Source organism: Corvus hawaiiensis, chromosome 1 (genome assembly GCF_020740725.1).
Source record: "Corvus hawaiiensis isolate bCorHaw1 chromosome 1, bCorHaw1.pri.cur, whole genome shotgun sequence".
Lineage (NCBI taxonomy): Eukaryota > Metazoa > Chordata > Aves > Passeriformes > Corvidae > Corvus > Corvus hawaiiensis.
The window spans coordinates 85,921,974-85,940,960 of record NC_063213.1 but is presented as its reverse complement, the minus strand read 5'-3'; the positions used below and the strand labels follow the sequence as shown (position 1 = coordinate 85,940,960).

The 18,987-nt window shown below is 38.7% G+C and overlaps 1 protein-coding gene across 1 annotated transcript; it reads right to left on the bottom strand.

The window, feature by feature from the left end:
* Positions 1–635: 635 nt before the first annotated feature.
* Positions 636–18,070, bottom strand: SPATA48 (spermatogenesis associated 48). Its single transcript, XM_048321470.1, is given in 6 exon segments — positions 636–747; positions 10,706–10,810; positions 11,348–11,386; positions 17,615–17,891; positions 17,894–17,998; positions 18,001–18,070. Coding segments are annotated over 6 exon segments (708 nt in total).
* Between the last annotated feature and the right edge of the window lie 917 nt (positions 18,071–18,987).

Genomic DNA, 18,987 nt, shown 5'->3' with positions numbered 1-18,987 from the left:
TTTTCAGCAGTCTTGAAGTGTCCAGGTCTTTTGAAATCAACAAGTTAGACATCTAAATACTTATATTGGCCCACAGTTTTAACCAGCCTTGTATGGAAGAGCAAGAGAGAATAAAGATGACTAATTCACTTCATGAGGCAGCCATGACAGTGATGGGGAGCTATGATGATTTCATGGTCACAGGGTCCCAGGCTGCACCAGTCTGCTGGCATGGCATGACTTTGCTTCTCACTGCCTTTTAAGTCAACTCAGCCATTTTTAACAACCATTTTTTCATAGCAAATACCTGTTTCATAAGTCTGCCAAGACTAACTGAGAAACTCCGCATAGCTTTCTTTTGGGAATTGATAACTTTGACATTCATGGGCCTTTTTGAAAAAACAGAGAGATTTGCCATTAAAAAAAAAAGGTCACCTCCCCAACACATAACTTACCACGTTCTAGAAAAATTCTAAAACCTCAAAAGGACTTCAGATATGCATGATAATAATGTGGTGGGATCCAACCCCAACTGTTCTGTATTTTTTAAGCCAATAAAATGTCATGTCTTACATTTAATTGTTCTTTAACTAAATAAATGCAATTACAATTTTTCCTGTAATTTTTCTGAACAAGCTGAGAAATATAACTCATACCTACCCATGCATTCCTGCAATTACTGGTGGGCCTGTTGATGGAAGATTAGAATTTGCCGGGTGAGTTGCTAACCAATGAACCTTGCCAGTGTATCTAGGAATATTTGGAGTGCTAAAGGAAACAGTTAAAAGGTGGATGGGGGTGGAGAAAGGGTAAACTAAATGACTACAGGATTGAAATTTGACTTATAGGTAAGTACTAGAAAGAATAGGGTTTTTCAAAGATGGATGGAGTAAAATCTCTTCATAATAAAATGAGAAGTTCTTAGAATGTATAAACTGTCATAGCTTCTTTAAGGTCAGGGAAACAACTTTATGATGATCTAGCTGATGATTTGGGCCAAAATCTCTGGTTAGACATTGTAAAGGTGAGCTCTTTAGAGACTTTTTTTTCAATTTGTTTAGGTTTAGTATCTGTATGATATTCATGATTAGAAGCAACATTTAATCACAAAGAAGAAATGAAGTCAAAGAGTTTGCATAGAGAGCAAAATCAAGGAAGTATTCTTTTAAAATGTTATACAGATTTAGCTCATATTTAGTTTCCAGCTTCAAATATAGAATTTACATAACAGACTTTAGGGCAACAGGTGTAATTTCTCATGGGCTAAAACATAAGTGATTTCCCAAATTATTCTAAGGTGCTCTAAATTTCCCCTAGAATATATTAAGGGGTAGTATTAACAACGCTGCTTAGACACACCAACTTAAATTCTAGTGTGAGTGCACCAGGGAACTGAGACAGTATGTGCCACATCTTGGAAAACTAAAGCCTTTTGTTAATTCCAATGCTGTTTTAATGTGAAAATGAAAAACAGAGTTCCTTAAAGAGATGGAGTAAAAAAACTACTTATCTGAAGCAGCACAAAGAAAATTTTGATGACAGTTGCTGCAAGAGGAAGCAGAGATGGACAAAATTAAAGGAAAAAATAGGTACTAATATGAATTCAGATAATCCATGAGTATTAGAAATAAAACAATATAAACCCCCAATATAGTACCTTTTTTTTGCAACTCAAAGTTTTTCAGAGAATATCATCAATATTGTTCTGTATTGACATCTCAAAGTAGAACACTGTTGAATTATACAATTATACATAAGACACACATGAATTATACATAAACATCCAGACTGCCCATACACATGGAAATAAAGGCTCACAACAAGCTGTTTCATCTGCTGAATCAACTAAATATTTGGGATTATACACCTTGCCTCCATTAGCCCTTTGTGGGTCTTCACACCATGTAACTGATAAAAGTGCCTCTTTTCAAACAATTTCTGGGGTACTCTTTGTTTCCCCTGTATTCTGTGTAAAATAAACAGTTTCTTCAATTATAAAGTGCATAAATTTACTAGTATCATGCAGCTGATGAGCTCCTTCTCCACAACTAAGTTCAGCACAGGATGCAAAAATGGACACATGTGAGACATGCAGTTTATCAGACTTTGTGTATCTCTGACTTTTGTAGTGGGAAACTTGGCTCTGAAATTCCTCACCAGAATAGCAGAGGTAATGACAAAATGCTGTATCTACCTACCAGAGTTATAACACAGGACCCTGAGTAAACTGTATTTGCCATGGGAGCATTGTACCCACAGTTAGCAGAAGGACCATCTAATTCTCTTAGTTTGGAGTAACCTTGCACTTACCTGTACATTCATCCACTGCTACACTCCCTGGGCCATGCTCCAGTCTACAACTCTCCAGAGAAGATGGCTTTGTAGAGCCAGTACAGAGATTTTATAGCACTTGGGAAGCTGTTGCCTATAGAGAATCACTAAGTAGTTGGTTGGGCAAGGAACAAATTTGCTCTCTGTCCTGACAGCAGCTGTGCAGGGGCAACAAGTAGGCTTGAAAATCTTTTACGGTTATAGAACATGTTTTCAGAATTGGCCAAAATGGCTTGCATTCAAATTTGCTTTTTCATGTCAAAGTAGACAACTGTTAGGTTACGTGCACATTAGGTGACTGTAGAAAATTCTATCTGTATCTCAAGATCCCACCAAGGATCCACCAATGGATATTGGGTGGTTGTGACTGTAAGCACATGCATTCATCCAAAACTGAAAATATACATGATGCCACTTTGAAGGACTCAGTAAAACTGTGAACCAGTTTTATTACCCTGGTGATAGGCTACATACCAAGATACATCTCTCACATGTCGTGAAATTCCAGTGATTTGCTTGGAAGTGTACAGGCATCACAAAGAGAAGTAGATGACAACAAGAAGTACAATATTAGCTTGCAACATTTTATAAGTCTATTTGAAGTTAAATTGCTCAATAACTATACAACTGTGAGGTGTCTCATTGATAAAATCTCCTAACCTTTAAAACTTGCAAAAGTAGAAGAAAAGACAAAAGCATCATAAATGGGCAAACATGACCCAAAAGTCTATCTGAGAGATGACCCAAGATGAAGACTTATTCTAGACTGTTTGTTAGAAACGACTGACAGAAGTTGTTACATTCATAATATGTGGGGTGGAAGTGGATCTGAAAAAGAAGAGAGGTGAGCAGAGAGAAGCTAAAGGTACCAGGAAAGTAAGCAAGGTTACACTACAGTAATGCAGCTGCTCTCCTGGGAACCGGCAGAGAAGATGCAAAACTGTGCTGCGGTTATGTAGGTGATAAAGCAGAAGAAGCTGAGGTTAAAAAAGTACCCCTTTGTGTTTTTGTTTTTTTGGATCATGCTGTCTAGCTCTTGTGTGCTTTCTCTGACGAGCTGCTAACCCGTGTTGAAGAAGAAAACAACTAAGTGCCAGCCTACCACTGGGCAACACACAAAACTACAAAACTCCTCAGTGGTTATGCTGCCGTCATCAAGCTTTCTTTCTGTAACCATGACATCTTTCTTGTTCTTACACTTCCTTGTTATCATCCTAGCAGCTCTTAGGCCCAACAGTAACAAACATATAGTGCTGATAGTTTAATCTGTGCAGACACTAAGATTTTTCGAGTGAATTGTACTGATTCTGAGTGCCTCTGCTTTGTATGTCCAAAGAATCGCTAAGGTTGGAAAGGACCTCTAAGAATCATCAAGTTCATTGTTAACCCAGGACTTCCAAGCCCACCACTAAACCGTGTCCCCATGTGCCACATCTACACATCTTTCAAATGCCTCCAGGGATGGTGACTCCACCACTTCCCTGGGTGGCCATGTTGTCTTGTCCTATTGCTTGTTACCTGGGAGAAGAGACTGACCCCCATGTGGCTTTTGGGTAGCTGTAGAGAGTCATAAGGTCCCCCCTGAGCCTCGTTTTCTCCAGGCTAAACAACTCCACCTCCCTCAGCTGCTCCTCATTAGACTTGGTGCTCCAGACCATTCACCAGCTCCGTTGCCCTTCTCTGGACATGCTCCAGCACCTCAATGTCCTCATGTAGTGAGGGGTACAGAACTGGACAGTGGATTTGCGGTGCAGCCTCACAATATTGAGATATCTTTGTAGATTTTTATTTCCTGGTAATGTTCAGGAAGATCAGTGTGGACTTAATTTAGGAGGCCCTCCATACTGATATTTAGATCTATTTGAGATGCCTTAAGGTATCTGAGATATTGGCTATAATATATTGTTCAAAAGCAGCAGCTGGAAGGGATGATCTAGAGTGCTTCCAGGGTATTGGATGCCCAGGTTTGCCATGTAAATTCCACATCACCTGTTTATATGGGAGTGAAATCTAGATTCCCCCAAGTAATCTGTAATTATTGAAAACTTGGATCTAGCACTTCAGCTTGAGCAATGGAGGTATCCAAGATTTTTGTGCAAAAATTCTGTCTAGTGAAAGCTACCTGGTAGATTCTTACCTTGCATTTACAAGCAAAGAGTTCCAAACATCTTACTTTCTTATAAACACTCCTGTATAAATGCAATAGAACTAAATCACCATATGAAGTCATTCTCTAGCTCTTTTCATTATTGCAATTATAAAATAGGCCTCTCATATCTCACTCACAGCATAAAAGGTTTGCAACCAGCTTCCACCTCAAAATCCCTTCCAGGAAGACTGACATGTAACACGTTTGTGGCCTTCTACATCCCTTTTGCCTCCATGATCCTATTAGTCAAACAGAACAACCTGTGGTAAAAATGCCTAAGGAATGATCCTATGCCAGGCAATTCATGCATACACTCCCTTGTGCTGTAAAAGAATATACTTAAGAATACTTATGAAGACAAAACAACATGCTTTATGCAGAGCAGAGAATGGGACTGACAGCATTCTGAGTTTCATTTCATACCCATCTCCCTCAGCCATCAAAGCAGGATAGGGAATGGGTACTTATAAATGGATTCAGGGTTCCTGAAAGGATAAAACCATCAAAATGGCAAGTCCCCAAAATATTTTGAATCATGTTGAACTGGAAAATTTTGTTTCTACCATTTCCAACAATTCTTTTCTTCTTTCAAATTTTTCAGTCCCCCTTTGTAGTATGGGGTAATATTTTTCAGACACAATGAAGCATTTCAAGCCAGCAATAAAACCTCATTTGGAAAATGTCAAAGTAGGATATTTCAACACACACTTCCCTCCACAACCCCATGAATGAGTCAAACTGGAGAACCACTAAACAGGCATACATGGTAGACAAGCTGTCAGTTTCTGAAGAAAGAATACTTCGTGAGAAAGCTCTTTGGCAGCCCATGGAAATGACTGTGTAAGGTGAAAGACAGCAGAGGGTCCTGTTCCCAGTTATTTGTGGCCTGTGAGGTTTCTGTTAACTTGAATTTACAAGGGAATCATGCACGCAGTCAGTTGGAAAATGACTACACTGAAGAAATATGCGAAGTCACTACAGATATACTGTGATAGTAGCATTTTGCTCAACGTGCTTGAGAAACCATGAATAAAGGGTGGTTTCAGAGAATAGCTCTGTGCAAGAACTGCAGGACTTGAAGCAGTTAGGACTTTGTCTTCCTAGAAACTGCATGTTCCCCATTTCAATTAAGTGTTTTTGATCAGATCCTGTTGTCTTCCTCACACACACAACCCCTCTGGCCTTGGACAGGTCACTGTAGCCTTGTCAGTATGAATCTGTCAAAAACCAATATTGTAACTTATATTACCAGTGTTCTGGCAATGCATTAGTTGATGTTTCAAAAGTGCTACTGAGTAACTCTTCGCAAGAATGCACATACATTGTGTAAGCACTGCCCTCTACTGTGGACTAGGAACGCTGAGGAATGAGTAGCAAGTTTTGAAAAGCCGACGACTGTCAAATTTTTTACACAATTGTTGAGGAAGAGGCTTTTATTGTGGAACAAGAAAACATAATCACTGTCCTAACTGCTTTTGTCAAGTGTCAGGAGGCAGGTTACAATAAGCACCACAGTGAAATCAGGACGCTTTTCTGCTGTAATACAAAAGACACGCTAAAGAGAAAAGCACAAGTCAGACATAGGAAATGAACCTGGATTGGTATGAACTGTTGCTTTGTAGTCTGCAATGCACTAAGTGTGCTACTGTTACTGCACTAAGTTCTGCCAGCTCACTAAAGGTGTAAGCAAGCTCTAACAATACCAGGGAGAAGAGTTATTTGTGCCTATCAGACCAGAGCCCTGCCCATGAATGCTACAGAGGAAATCCCCATCACCAGCGTGGGAGGCTTTTTTCCATTGACCCTTAAAACACCTGCAGAATCTAAAATACCACATAGAACATAACCTTTTTTCAGTAGCTTATTGGGGAAGAAGTCAACAACAGAAAAAACTTGGTGGCCATGGGTGAAGTAGAATTATACAAAATAAAATATACAAATAAAGATTTTAAAGAAAAAAAGAACAGAGGATGATTATGTTGGAAATCCATATGATCCAGTAAAAACATTTTATCTACAGTTTTCAGAATTGTTGAGTTCAAAATGCACTTCTGAATAAGAAAGACAATTTTTCAAAGCAGTTGTTAATAACAAGAAACAATGATTTGGGTCATTACTTATTTTCACTTTTTAATAACATGGAACCTCTCAAAAGTACCCAGAGAATTTATCAGTCTGAGCCTTCCTGGAAGTCACTGTAGCTCTGCTGCAAAATTTCCTCTCCTGTGTAACTTACCCAAGGGAGATGAAAACACAATGTTTTTCCAGAATTTGGACTGTCCTCCTCTTTCTTGGTACATATTTGACTTGGAGCAGCAGTTAGACACAGGAGATCAGATTGTGGTGTTTGTGGCCAGATTTTCGCAGGAGCTTAGCGATCAACGTGCACCCAGAATGCGAGTTCTTTCAGAATTCTGGTTTTCATGTGTGGTTGCTGAGCTATTTTTGAAAGCCTGGCTGGCTGCACAAAACATACTCGTTAGCACTCTGTTGCTTACCTACCTAATATATGGGTAGTTATGTGACATATAAAGCCAAATGCTGTATTAATCTCCCACAAATAAACAAATATTACAAGGAAATAATTAATAATCAAACCACTAAGAACAAAGAAAAAATAACCAAGAAAAACAGACACAACCAATTCAGAGTTTAAAGTCTTGTAAAAGAAATCCCAGAGGTCTCAGTTCTGCAAAATATGTGAACAGATTCTCAATCCTATCCCTGTTCAGGAAATCTTGTTAAGCAGATACCTTTAACTCACTGATTCCAATGGAATTTACACTTTGTGGGTTTGAAAAACAAGAATGCAAATACAAGAGAGTTTACAGTCGGCAGACAAGTAGAGAAGGTAGGAAAACAAAACTGAAGAAAAAGAAAATATGCACAAAAAATCGGTACATTTCAAAATACCACAAAAGCCATTAGAGCCACTGGGCAAATGTTATCCATTAAACCTAAAACAATCACACAAGCAACACACATTGAAAATTTAAAAAAAGCATCAATACATTCAACTTGGAATCTCATTCATTAGTGGTGTAAAAAGAAAAGATTCAAGCCTACACCATGTGTGTTCTGACAATGTAGTCCACTCAGCGAAGCACTGAGCTGTAAATTGAGGTCATAAGTTTTATAAAAAAATTTATAAGATCTGTTGGTGAAAGAGGACTGCATCAGAGAGAGATTTTCACAGTGCTCTTTCACAACAGCTTCCTAATTTTTTGACTATCACTTTCTAAAAAAAAGTTATTTCTATGTTACCCTTGGCAAAGAAATGGTAGAAGATTCCAGCCTTTAGGCATACATTGCAACATATCTGGGGATGAAAGAGAGCAACAAGCTCATTCTAAAGCAAACTCAGGAGTGCATATACAAACCATGGATATTAAGAATGATCCTACATTCCAGGGATGCAACAGACCTCAAGAGATTATGCCATTCATGACCTTCTCCAAAGACAGGTTTTAACGAAAGCCTGGAAGAAAATGAGAAAAACTGAATTATGATCCAGGATTTTTGGTCAAGTGCAAAGATGAAGAGTCTGACCTGAATAGTACATCCATAGCTCTCTTTGGGCAATTCTCACTGATCATCCTAGACTGCCACCAGATTACAAACATAGTTATTAAAAAATTCATATTAATAAATTTAGCACTTCTAGGTGAATCACAACATTTATGACATGGCTTTTTACATGTGCTGAAGGCTCCCATACATATTCCATGTCTGAACCACTGAGAAAAATGGGATAACACATGACTAAGATTCCTAATTTTTCACTTGCCTTTCAGCCAAATTTTTAAGAACTATGACCACCACTGTGTCCTAATTAATATTATATGAAACCGAGTTTGAGCACAGCACCGTTTTAAAGACAAGAGTCGAGTTAAAAAAATAACACATGTTTTGGCTCAGGATATATGAAGTTTCATTCCTAACTATGCTACAGATTCCCAATGGGAATTTGGTGAATGACCTTATCACACTGCACCTGGATTTATGTCTGTAAAGCTTCCAAATTGTATGGTAAGAACTCCAGAATACTATCTAGAGTGCTGGATATATGCACAGCAGCTCTTCACAATGCTGATCTTATATTAGGGGCTTTTAGGCTCAACTACAGCACAGGTCAAGACTTTTATCTTTTTTCTAATTCCTTAAGAAAAAAAGAAGAAAAACAGAAGATGGTTTCCTGTTCTGCCAAAAGGAAGAGAGGGTGGGTGCAAGGCTAACATACAAAACATGCCCAGGTTCACCACTCTTCCTGTTTGTCTCTGCAGCTACATGACAGATGACTCTTAGTTACTTTCACCTTTGCTAATAATTTGAATGGCAACCACTTTCTTGCATGCTTTGGGGAAGAGCAGTGTCTCACTCTGGAGTAATGCCCGGGCACTGATGCTGTTGCCCAAGTGCTACAGGCAGGAAGTGCAGCTGCTGCTCCATGAGAGTGAAAGTAACTATTTACAAAGAGATTTTTACACTTTATAGTTACAAATCATATTTAGGCTTCTCAATCCAAAGTATGTATCTGACTTTTCAAGGATTTTGGTGTGAGTTTAAAGGCCATTATACCTTTACATATCTTTCCGAAACTACTGTCAAACACACAAAGTGAGAAAAACAAATTATAGGCCAAGTTTTATGCCTTCTGACTTTCTTCTTTCTTCTTCTCAAAATCATAGCAACCTTGATGCCTGACAGTCATGGACAGACAATAAGTGTGAAAAACTTAATAAAATTTTCCAGATGGAATTGAGTTTTTCACAATTGACTTTTTGAGCTTTGAGATGTAAGAATCTTTTAAATCTCAGAGATCTGGATCTCCTTGTTGCCAGAAATCAATGAAACCCATAGCCTCACTCACTAAAACCCAGAAAAATGAGATGCAGCATTCCAGAGAAGGCAGTACAGAAGCAGTTGCTCAAACTTATAAATCCTCCACATGATGCAAATAGTCCCAGATAAGATGTCTGCCTGCAGCAGAGTGCACACATCTGCATCTCTTCTTCGAAGCTCCACCATAACAGCAGTATAACCTAGCAGAACTAAGGGTTAACAACTCTCTAATTTCACTGCAACTCAGACATCTCTGTTCAGCACTATGTTGTATTTTGTATGTGCTGTATTTTGAAAGCACATTCATTTCTCAATAACCATTTTATAATATTTTATGTTATTATTCAAGCAGAAAAGTTAGATGCAGACTCTGAGAAACCAGATCACTTATGCAGAAGGTGGAATAAAACAATCAGAATGGTGCATTATGTCATAAAAGCTTGGCATTAATAGGCTCAGCTGCAGTAATATGAGTCAAATGTGATGACCTTACAATCCTTATTAGCACCTTACTTTGCCTGTGAACCTGCTGCTGTGTGAAGAATGATGTGCTGTTCCCCATACATGTGACAGCATGTGATGCACTGCAAAAGGATATACATTCACCCTAGAATGGAAGTAAGAAACATAAATTAACAGATCGAAGCTGTAGCTCAGAAATTCCAGCTACTCACAAGGCAGCTCCCAACAACCAGGAATGTTTAGCACATACTCCAACGTAAGTGAGTAAGGCCCAGCATCACGTTTTTTCTTTAGAACAGAGAGGACAATATTTCTACAGCTTCTGACCCTCCTCTTTACTCAGTGAAATATCCTTTCTATAGTTTCCTCACAAATGCAAACTGAGCAAGACCATTCCAAGGACACACAGGAAAGGCTGATGCAAAGAGAAATTCTGGTTTAAATAAACAGAACTTTTTTTCCTCTTTTGTTTTATTATTTTAATTTTTACTATTAACCTGTTACTTTTACCATTTTCCTTTCTCAAAAGTTTGCAAATAAACACTTAATATCAGCTCAAGCTACTAAAGACTGGTTTAGGAAAGGCTTAAAGTGAAAACCTTCAAATTTCAAAGTTAGTGATCTAGCTAAAAGTATAGTGTTCCTAATAGCATTCAGGGAACTTTTGCATGCACACTCAAAGGCCATCTAGTGACAAATGTTAACAATCACACCCTTTTAACATGGAAATATTCAAGTCATACTACCCATCAAACATGCAACAGACCTGTTCATTAATACTTAAGAACAGGAAGCATTTGAAGAATGGAAGTATGGTATAGTTTGAAAATAAACACATTTCCATTCTTTTCACCCAAGATCAGATTTTTAACTGTTTTGTCCCCTTTTCGAGAAACAAGAACTCAAGAGGCAGTACCACAACCATGCTAATAAGTGAAACACTCTGCCATGCTTGTGTAGTGAGGCTTTGAAGTTAGCACATGGTTAAGTGGGACTAAGTCTACACTGGCACTGTCTTCAAAATTTACTGTACCAACACAGCAGATAGAAAGTAAATCAAAGATATGTACATTATTCATAAGACAGCTGGTGGAGGCAGCTGAACCGTACACTGCACGCTCCAAAGTTCTAGTTATTTATTAAAATGGTTCACAAGAAAAAACCAGAGATGAATGGCCCTGTGTGCTTGGCATGTCCCAAGATGAAAACAATCATCTGCTGAACTTGCAGCACATAGCAAATGACAGCTCTAATACATATGTGCTGAGAGGAGGCTTGGGAAAAAAGGGAAATAAGATAGAAATGTGTCATCTCTCATCCTTTTGGCTATACTTATGATCAGACTGGGATACTCTTACAAAGAGGACATAATAGATTCTGATTTTTAGTTTACAGGTAAAAAGTTGAAGATACCCACAAGCAAAGGAGACTCAGCATATGCTCTCCTTTGGCACCAGAATATGCCTTAATATTAGATACCATAGTCCAGCTACAATTCTTGTTTCAGAAAATGAGAGAGGAACTGCTTGAGCTTAATCAAAAATGCAGAAAGTTGAAACAACCCAGGGACATCGTACTTACATGTACAAAGGGATATGACAGGTTTGAGAGATTTGTCTTACACTGTTAAAGCCAAAATGGATCAATAATTTTTTTTTTTTTTTTGGCCAGACAGAACAGACTGATAGAATATTTATGAGGTCCCAAAAGACAGGTGGTGATAGGTCAAAGTTTTGCTCTTGCAATAATGCAGTGCTCATTTGAATTTGGTAAAAGACCATGGCAAATGATTAGTTTGGCATATATGCTAAATGAACCAGCTCAGCAAGCAGAATCCTATCTTTTAATCTCTTCTGATACTAGGACTTCAGTAAATTTCATAGGACAGTATAAGCAAGCCTTCTTTAAAAATTAACTACTTCCCTTCTTGCAATACTTATTTAATTCAGTTCTTGAGAACTCAGGAAAATTTAACATCAGGTCTGAGTTTCTCTCTTGGTCTGTCCCTGCAAGCAACTCTCACCATCTGCAACTGTATATTCCCTTGAAAGAGCGTCATTCAAGAAACCATGATAGCATTTTCTATCTATCTATCTATCTATCTATCTATCTATCTATCTATCTTGCTTTTCTTCCACCCTGCTGAGGTACCTGTCTCTCCCACTGTATGCCTGACTGTGCCCAGTAACTCACCTACCCACTGAGTTTGCCTGAGAAAACCTTCTGGCTCATGATCTGGAAAGAAGACATGTTCTTATTTCTCTATCCTACTTTAACCAACTTTTCTTTTCTTGTCTCAACTTGGCTCTTGTTTGACCCCTTTTAACACTTCTGTGGCCCTTTACTGGACTCATCCAAAATGCTCCACTCTGAGATAGATTTGAACAGGTGAAATACAGAGTAAATAAAAGACACCAATGCAGAAGTGATTGTTTTGGACAGGCAGCAAAAAACCCCTTGAGTTTGTGCGTGGGTATGATTACTGTGGTGTTTTCATAAATGTCATGTCTTAACACAAACATCAGATGTACGGAATCATGACAGTCATTCCCTTTACAGGTTTCTTCTGTTCTGCTTTTTATATTTAACTCTCTCACAGGAGAAGCATGCAGAACATATTTTTCATGTATGTATTAACTGAATATCTTAACTTCTATAGTTATAGAATGCTACCAAATTTAGTATTTTGAAATATTTAACTGTACACAGACTTCATAAAGGAAACGTTCAGACAACTCCAGTATTCACAAAACCTGAAATTTACAAATCACCAGATCTCCGGGGAGAGGTAAAAGATCCTGTCTGAAATCTGTCCCAGAAGCCTCCAACAACCTAAAATCATAATTACATGCTCCTTGTAGGAAACATTGGCTAATTAATCTGACTTAATAGTTTTTTCATGCAGCAATCAAAACCAATTGCAGGACTGAATTTTAGTTTATTAAAAATAATAATTATTACAGTTAATAATCACAAGTAAACTAACTTAATGTGAGCGCAGCAGCTGTTTATGCCAAATACAAGATTTTCAGATAACTCTTCCAGATGCTTTCACTTGATTCCTTGGTTACTTATTCAATTTCTCTTTGTATGTGGAAGTTAAACATAACCTATTACCATTATTTCTTGTTTCTCTTTTAGTCTTTTGAAAGAAAAGGCTACTAATGACCCCCTGAAAACTACTTGTAACTAAGCATAAACCCCACCAGTTTGTGTTGGAGAGGACATGCATAATAAGCAACAGAAAAAAACCTAAGTTGTTGAATAAAGAAAGAATCACTCTGCTGTTGGGCAAGTGAAAAGCAAATGCAAAGTGAAATATAACTGTAGGGATGATGAATAATCTAACCCTTAGTGAAACCACCGTTGTTTTGTTCAATGGCACTCAACCTTAACGGGATTATTTCAAGTTTTTTACATTATTTCCAGATAACCTATTAGCTTATTAGGCAGATTGCTATTTCACATGTCATTGTTTTATGAGTATTTAATAGCACAGATATTTTTGAGCACACTGTAGGCTATTTTTTCACAGAATCACAGAATAATCAGAGTTGGAAGGGACCCACAAGGATCACTGAGTCCAACTCCTGGCCCTGCACAGGACCATCCTCAGGAGTCACACCCTGTGCCTGAGAGCATTGTCCAAACACTTCTTGAACTGTGTCAGACTGGTGCTGTGACCACTTCCCTGGGGAGCTGTTCCAGTGCCCAAACACCCTCTGGGTGAAGAACCTTTATCTAATTATCCAACCTAAACCACCCCTGATGCAACTTCCCTGAGGTCCTGTCCCTGGTCACCACAGAGAAGAGATCAGTGTCTGCCACTCCTCTTCCCCTCACACTTTGTAGACTACAATGAGGTCTACCCTCAGTCTCCTCCAGGCTGAATAGACCAAGTGACCTCAGCTACTCTTCATACATCTTCCCCTCCAGGCTCTTCACCATCTTTGGATGCTCTCCAATAGTTTAATGTCTTTTTTATATTGTGGCACCCAAAACTGCCCCCAGCACTCGAGGTGAGGCTGCCCCAGTGCAGAGCAGAGCAGGACAATCCCCTCCCTTGCCCGGCTGGTGATGCTGTGCCTGATGCCCCCAGGACACACTTGGCCCTCCTGGCTGCCAGGGCACTGCTGACTCATGTTCAACTTGCCATTGACCAGGACCCCCATGTCACTTTCCATGGCACTGCTTTCCAGCATCTCATTCCCCAGGCTGTCCGTACAACCAGAGGGCAGAATCCATCACTTCCCCCTTTTGAACTTCATATGGCTGGTGATTGTCCAGCCCTCTAATTTGTCAAGGTCTGAATGTCCTTAAATAGTTCATTTGTTGTTGTTCAAGTTGCACTTTTTTTTTGTTTTGCTTTATATGTTGTTGCCTCTGATTAAACTTTCTTCTTTCTCTTTCTACACGCAGGTCAAAAGTTTTAACTCACTAAGTACCTAAGCACTGCCTACGGTAATTTTCTATCATTATTTGAAATGTAGAAGAAGCTGAAATCCTTCCTTGATATACCTCTCACTCAATGTGCTGCTTAACACTGCATTACTCCTCGATGATTACTTCTCCAGAGTAGTGATTACTCCGGAGAAAAATGCTACTGCTTCAGCCTTTCAGCAGGAACTCTTCCTGCACAGAGGCTACAGGGAAATTAGTATAATCTGACCACAATTATTTCAGTAAATTCTGCATAAAATTCTTCAACTAAGCCTCTTAAAGAAACAGTAGAAGAAAGATAAGACCTTCACATGGATAAATAATTAGTTAGATGATCAGAGATCGAAGGAAGGGACAAATTATCAGATTTCCAGGTGGATAGAGATCACTGGTAGTGAGACCTTCAGATAACCCATCTGGGCCTAGGACATTTTTGCCTAACATATTCACAAATTATCTGGAAGTAGAGAGTTGGAGTGTAAGTGATGTGCTCAAAGAGCAAATGTATATATTCATAAAGGCAAATCTGTGAATCCATGACTATTAATTAGAAACACATCATCTCCTGGACACGAATCCCTGATCAACAAATCATCACATGATAGGAAAATATTTGGAGGAAGGATGATGACGTTATTAACTATCCACAGTCTTGGATGAAATACTGGACTAGGTGGGCTTTTGGAGAAATCCAAAAATCTAGTACTAGCATGAGTTAACTACTTATTTATTTAAAAAATGGTTACAAGAAGTCTATAAGTAAACTCTATAGTATTCCCCATTTTCCAGCTTTGGAGAAAACTGTGTCTACAGATGTATTAGCTCCCAGCAGGGACAAGAAGTCATCTCTGTTCCTTATCAGACTTGTCAGACAACCTGGTTAGTTCTGCAATCCCCATAAACTTTGTGTTAAGGCCTACGAATAGAATAATATCTACAAACTGGACAGGGGGACTTCATCACCAGGTCCCCAGTACAAATACACCTGTATGGTCAAATTCTGAGGTCCTCCTCCTCCTAACCACTGCAAAGAAAACTTGAGACCACAGAGAAAAGGGTAGAAAATTCTGTTGTCATGTGAGTGAGAGAAGCGGACTCCACAGGCAAACATTGTCAAGGCCTGGTCTTGTAGCACAGAGCACCTCCCCTATACAGACTGAGAACACATGGAGAATAGCTCCTCAGCTGTCATCCTTTCTCTGGCAGGCTCTGATTCTCCAGTCTTAGAACGACCTTCATCATCAGCTCCTCACATTTGCTTTGCTATTACAGAGCTTCACTGAGTTTGCTTCGGTCAGCAGATGCAAAGGACTGCTAGAGAAGTTCAAAGTTGTGGACTGCCAAAGCCATGGTGTTATATCTTCTCACAATAGAGAAGTTCCTGTCTGCTGCAGATTTTTATACACCACAGCTCATCTGTCTCAAAGGCTGCTTCTGTCTCTTTTTTTTTACATTCATCCCAGACACAGTGGAGAAAGTGACTGTAGAATTTGCTTGCAAAATGCTTGACTGATGTCTCTTTCAGCACAGCTTCCCCAAACAACTTAGCTGTGGAATGTCTTGGGACTGGTATCTAGAAAGGTTAGCAACTTACATCACATGCCTGCGGGCTGGTGGCTGGGCTCTGAATCATACAGCTAAAATCTGGAATTTGTTTATGCAGTCTCATTAAAAATAGTACCTAAAAACTCATCTGCTTTTTATATTGATATTTACACATTTGTAGTTAATACCTCAGCATCATAGGAAAACTTGTAAATGCATTCTAGGTTTGGAAGAGCACTTACACCACTTCCTTAAGAAATTTATGCTGAACTATATCTGTTTCAAGGTTTGTCCCTAGATTCAGTTTGACTTTCCCTGACAACTTCAGTGGAGTCAGCATTTGAGTCTAACAGTGAACCTTCCCCAACAGAATAACACCAGAAAGCCATCAGACAGTTTCTATCTGCCTCTTGGAACTACTGTCCATTTCAGATCACTTTCTTCACTGTAACACAGATTACTGACTTGATGGCATTCAGTTTCAGATTTTGTCTGTGTTCTTTTCAAGTGTGTCTCTATGTGCCAGAGTATCTCTGTCTCTGCCTGCTTTTCTTTGCATTGGGAAAATTAATGGCAGATAGAATTGCTTATCTCAAATCTTCTTTCTCCTTCACTTTCCCAGAGGCTTGCAGAAAAAACCAGCTGAACAGTTCTGACTGATGTCTGGGGTCTAATTTTCATATGTAAATGAAGAACACAGTAAATGAGAAAGAAGAGTGAAAATTACATGGTATGGGCAAGAAAAAAAAAGGAAAAATATGTATTCTATTAGTCTATATTTATTCCTTGTGGTTTCTTGGGTTCTTTAGGGTTCTATCACATGGCTGCAGTAAGCAGAAAGTGATTTAAAATGCAAAGTTTGAAGACAGAAACTGGGAACTAAAACCACTGCCAGAATTTATGGCTCTTAGAGACTTTTTGGTGACAATAACATGTAAAATATTGCTAACTGTGCAGTAACTGCTCTACTTAATAGCAAAATGGAACTAGGAGTTTATTTACATTTCTCTGTCATCTTCTAAGAAATGCCTCCCCTCATCTATGAGTGTGTAGCATGAGATACCATAAAATTTCGTTCTAGCTGTAATCAGCATTTCTCTATGAAAATCATTGAAATTAACATCAAACATATTGCTTATTGCTAATTATGTCTATCCTTAGAAGCCCTGGGCAGGTATTTCTGCTTTCCACAATTTTTATGAGAAAATTTTGAAACAATCAAGCCAATTTTACTTCATGTTATAAGGAGTGAATTTCCATTTTAACGCTACAATCATAACAAAATGATCAGACTTAAATTTATGTGTAAGACATTGATATAAAATAAGAGGGTAATATGGTACTTTGACCAATATGTGATGGCAGTATTGAAGAATTTCTGTTCTCTGATCAACTAGACACTGGAACAGGTGTCTAAATGTGCTGCACCACAACTTGTCAGGAAATGCTAAAATACACAGAAATATCCAGGGGATTTCCTGACTTTGGAGTGATTTGGGTTTCTTGGTTTGCATTAAAGTAGGTGTGCATTAGAACTATGATAAATAACTTCACAATTTACATAAATAAAATTTTAAAAAACATTTAGTACCTTCACAGTTGTTTTGGGGTTTTTTTAGCATTAGAATTCTCATTGGAATCTTATGACTGGTACCTCTTTGCTACAGCAGGGACAATGACTCATACAAACACTCTACTGCAGTTGTTATTTTCAGTTCAAATATCTGGGACAAATATACTTTAAAAGGTCGTTCCTTTAGGACCCTGGGGAATGGAGTTCAGAAACTCATTTTATTTATTTGTTAAGCACCACCAATTTCTTTGGTGATTAAAAAAAAACTAATTTGCTTTATGTCTGAGTCATACCCTGGACTTCCACTTTCTGTCCTGGCTGGTTTCCTCCAGGAGGTCTCCCGTGGCCAGGCTGGGCTCTCTCTCCTGTGATGGGGACACTGGTGAGGCTTCCTATCGCTGTAGTCTACCTGAGATTCAGTAGCTCTTCCAACACTTGGCTGCTGTTCAGCATCTGCTGCTGGACTCACAAAACCTGAGCAGGGATCTACTAAAGACACAACATCCTGGTGTGGAAATAAAGGGTAATTTGCCACTACTGGAGGAGTGAATAGATAGAATTTAAGGAAATATTTACTGTTTTCTCTTCAAAGCTGACAAAACCATGATTGCTCTCAAGACCCCTCAAAACAGGCATGCATATCTTCTTCAACAGGCTTGGGTGCTGTTGGTGATCATGTTGTAAACTGGTTCAACTGACAAGGCAGACTTTTCAAAGGCACTTGCCTGCCTTTCAGGTCCATCAGTCATTCTCTTCTATTGTCCTTTTTGCGGCAGTAAACTTAAAAGATGCAACTTGCTTCTGTTTTTCCAAGATTCTGAAGTTCCAGCCAATAAATCACAGTAAAACTAGAGGTCATTCTCCAGAAAAAACAGTGCATAGCACTGCATTGCAGCTGTTTATCTGCTGAATTCTTTCCTGAAAAAAGACATATCAAGTATGGTACAAAAAGAAGAGGGCCACTGAATGCTCAGATTTTTTCTGTTGCTTGGTAATGATGGGAAACACCTCATAATGAAATTTCTCCTGATATGAAACTTAGTTCATGCCTACCACTGTAATGTAGTCCTTCGAGTGGACACACATAACAAATTGTAGTGACAGCTGAGAATGTCTTATATGCAGTATGGGCACTGCAAGGCTAAGGCAACACACTGAAAACACAGAATCCAGTCTGATACATCCTGTGCCTGCTTTCTATCATAACTGTACATTCATCTGAGTGAAAAGAAACTTCCAAAATTTGACTCCTACCAGTAACAAGCCTTTAAAATGACATACTGGTGTCTAAGTCTATTGACACTCAGTAATTTCCCTACCAAATATAATCAGTTTAACACTAGAAATTACATTCAGTGGTGCAGATTGACTTTTTCCTGCATGCCTTCTTACCTCCTCCTGGAAAGCTTTAGAAAGAGATGACAGGAGAGGTAAAGACATGGGACCCAGGTAAGGCACAGGATGGAAGACATCACAAGAATGAGTCATGTTTTGTTGCATTCATTTTGTAAAGTGAAATGCAATTTAAACTGTCTTGGATTTTGTTGACAGGGTTCTATCCAGTTTATCCTGGTAAGTGAATCTGCCAAGGAAGGCTGAATTATTTCTACTGTCAACATTCTGAAGCGATCTGTGCCTAAAGAAGCACACGGATGAGTTGGTCATG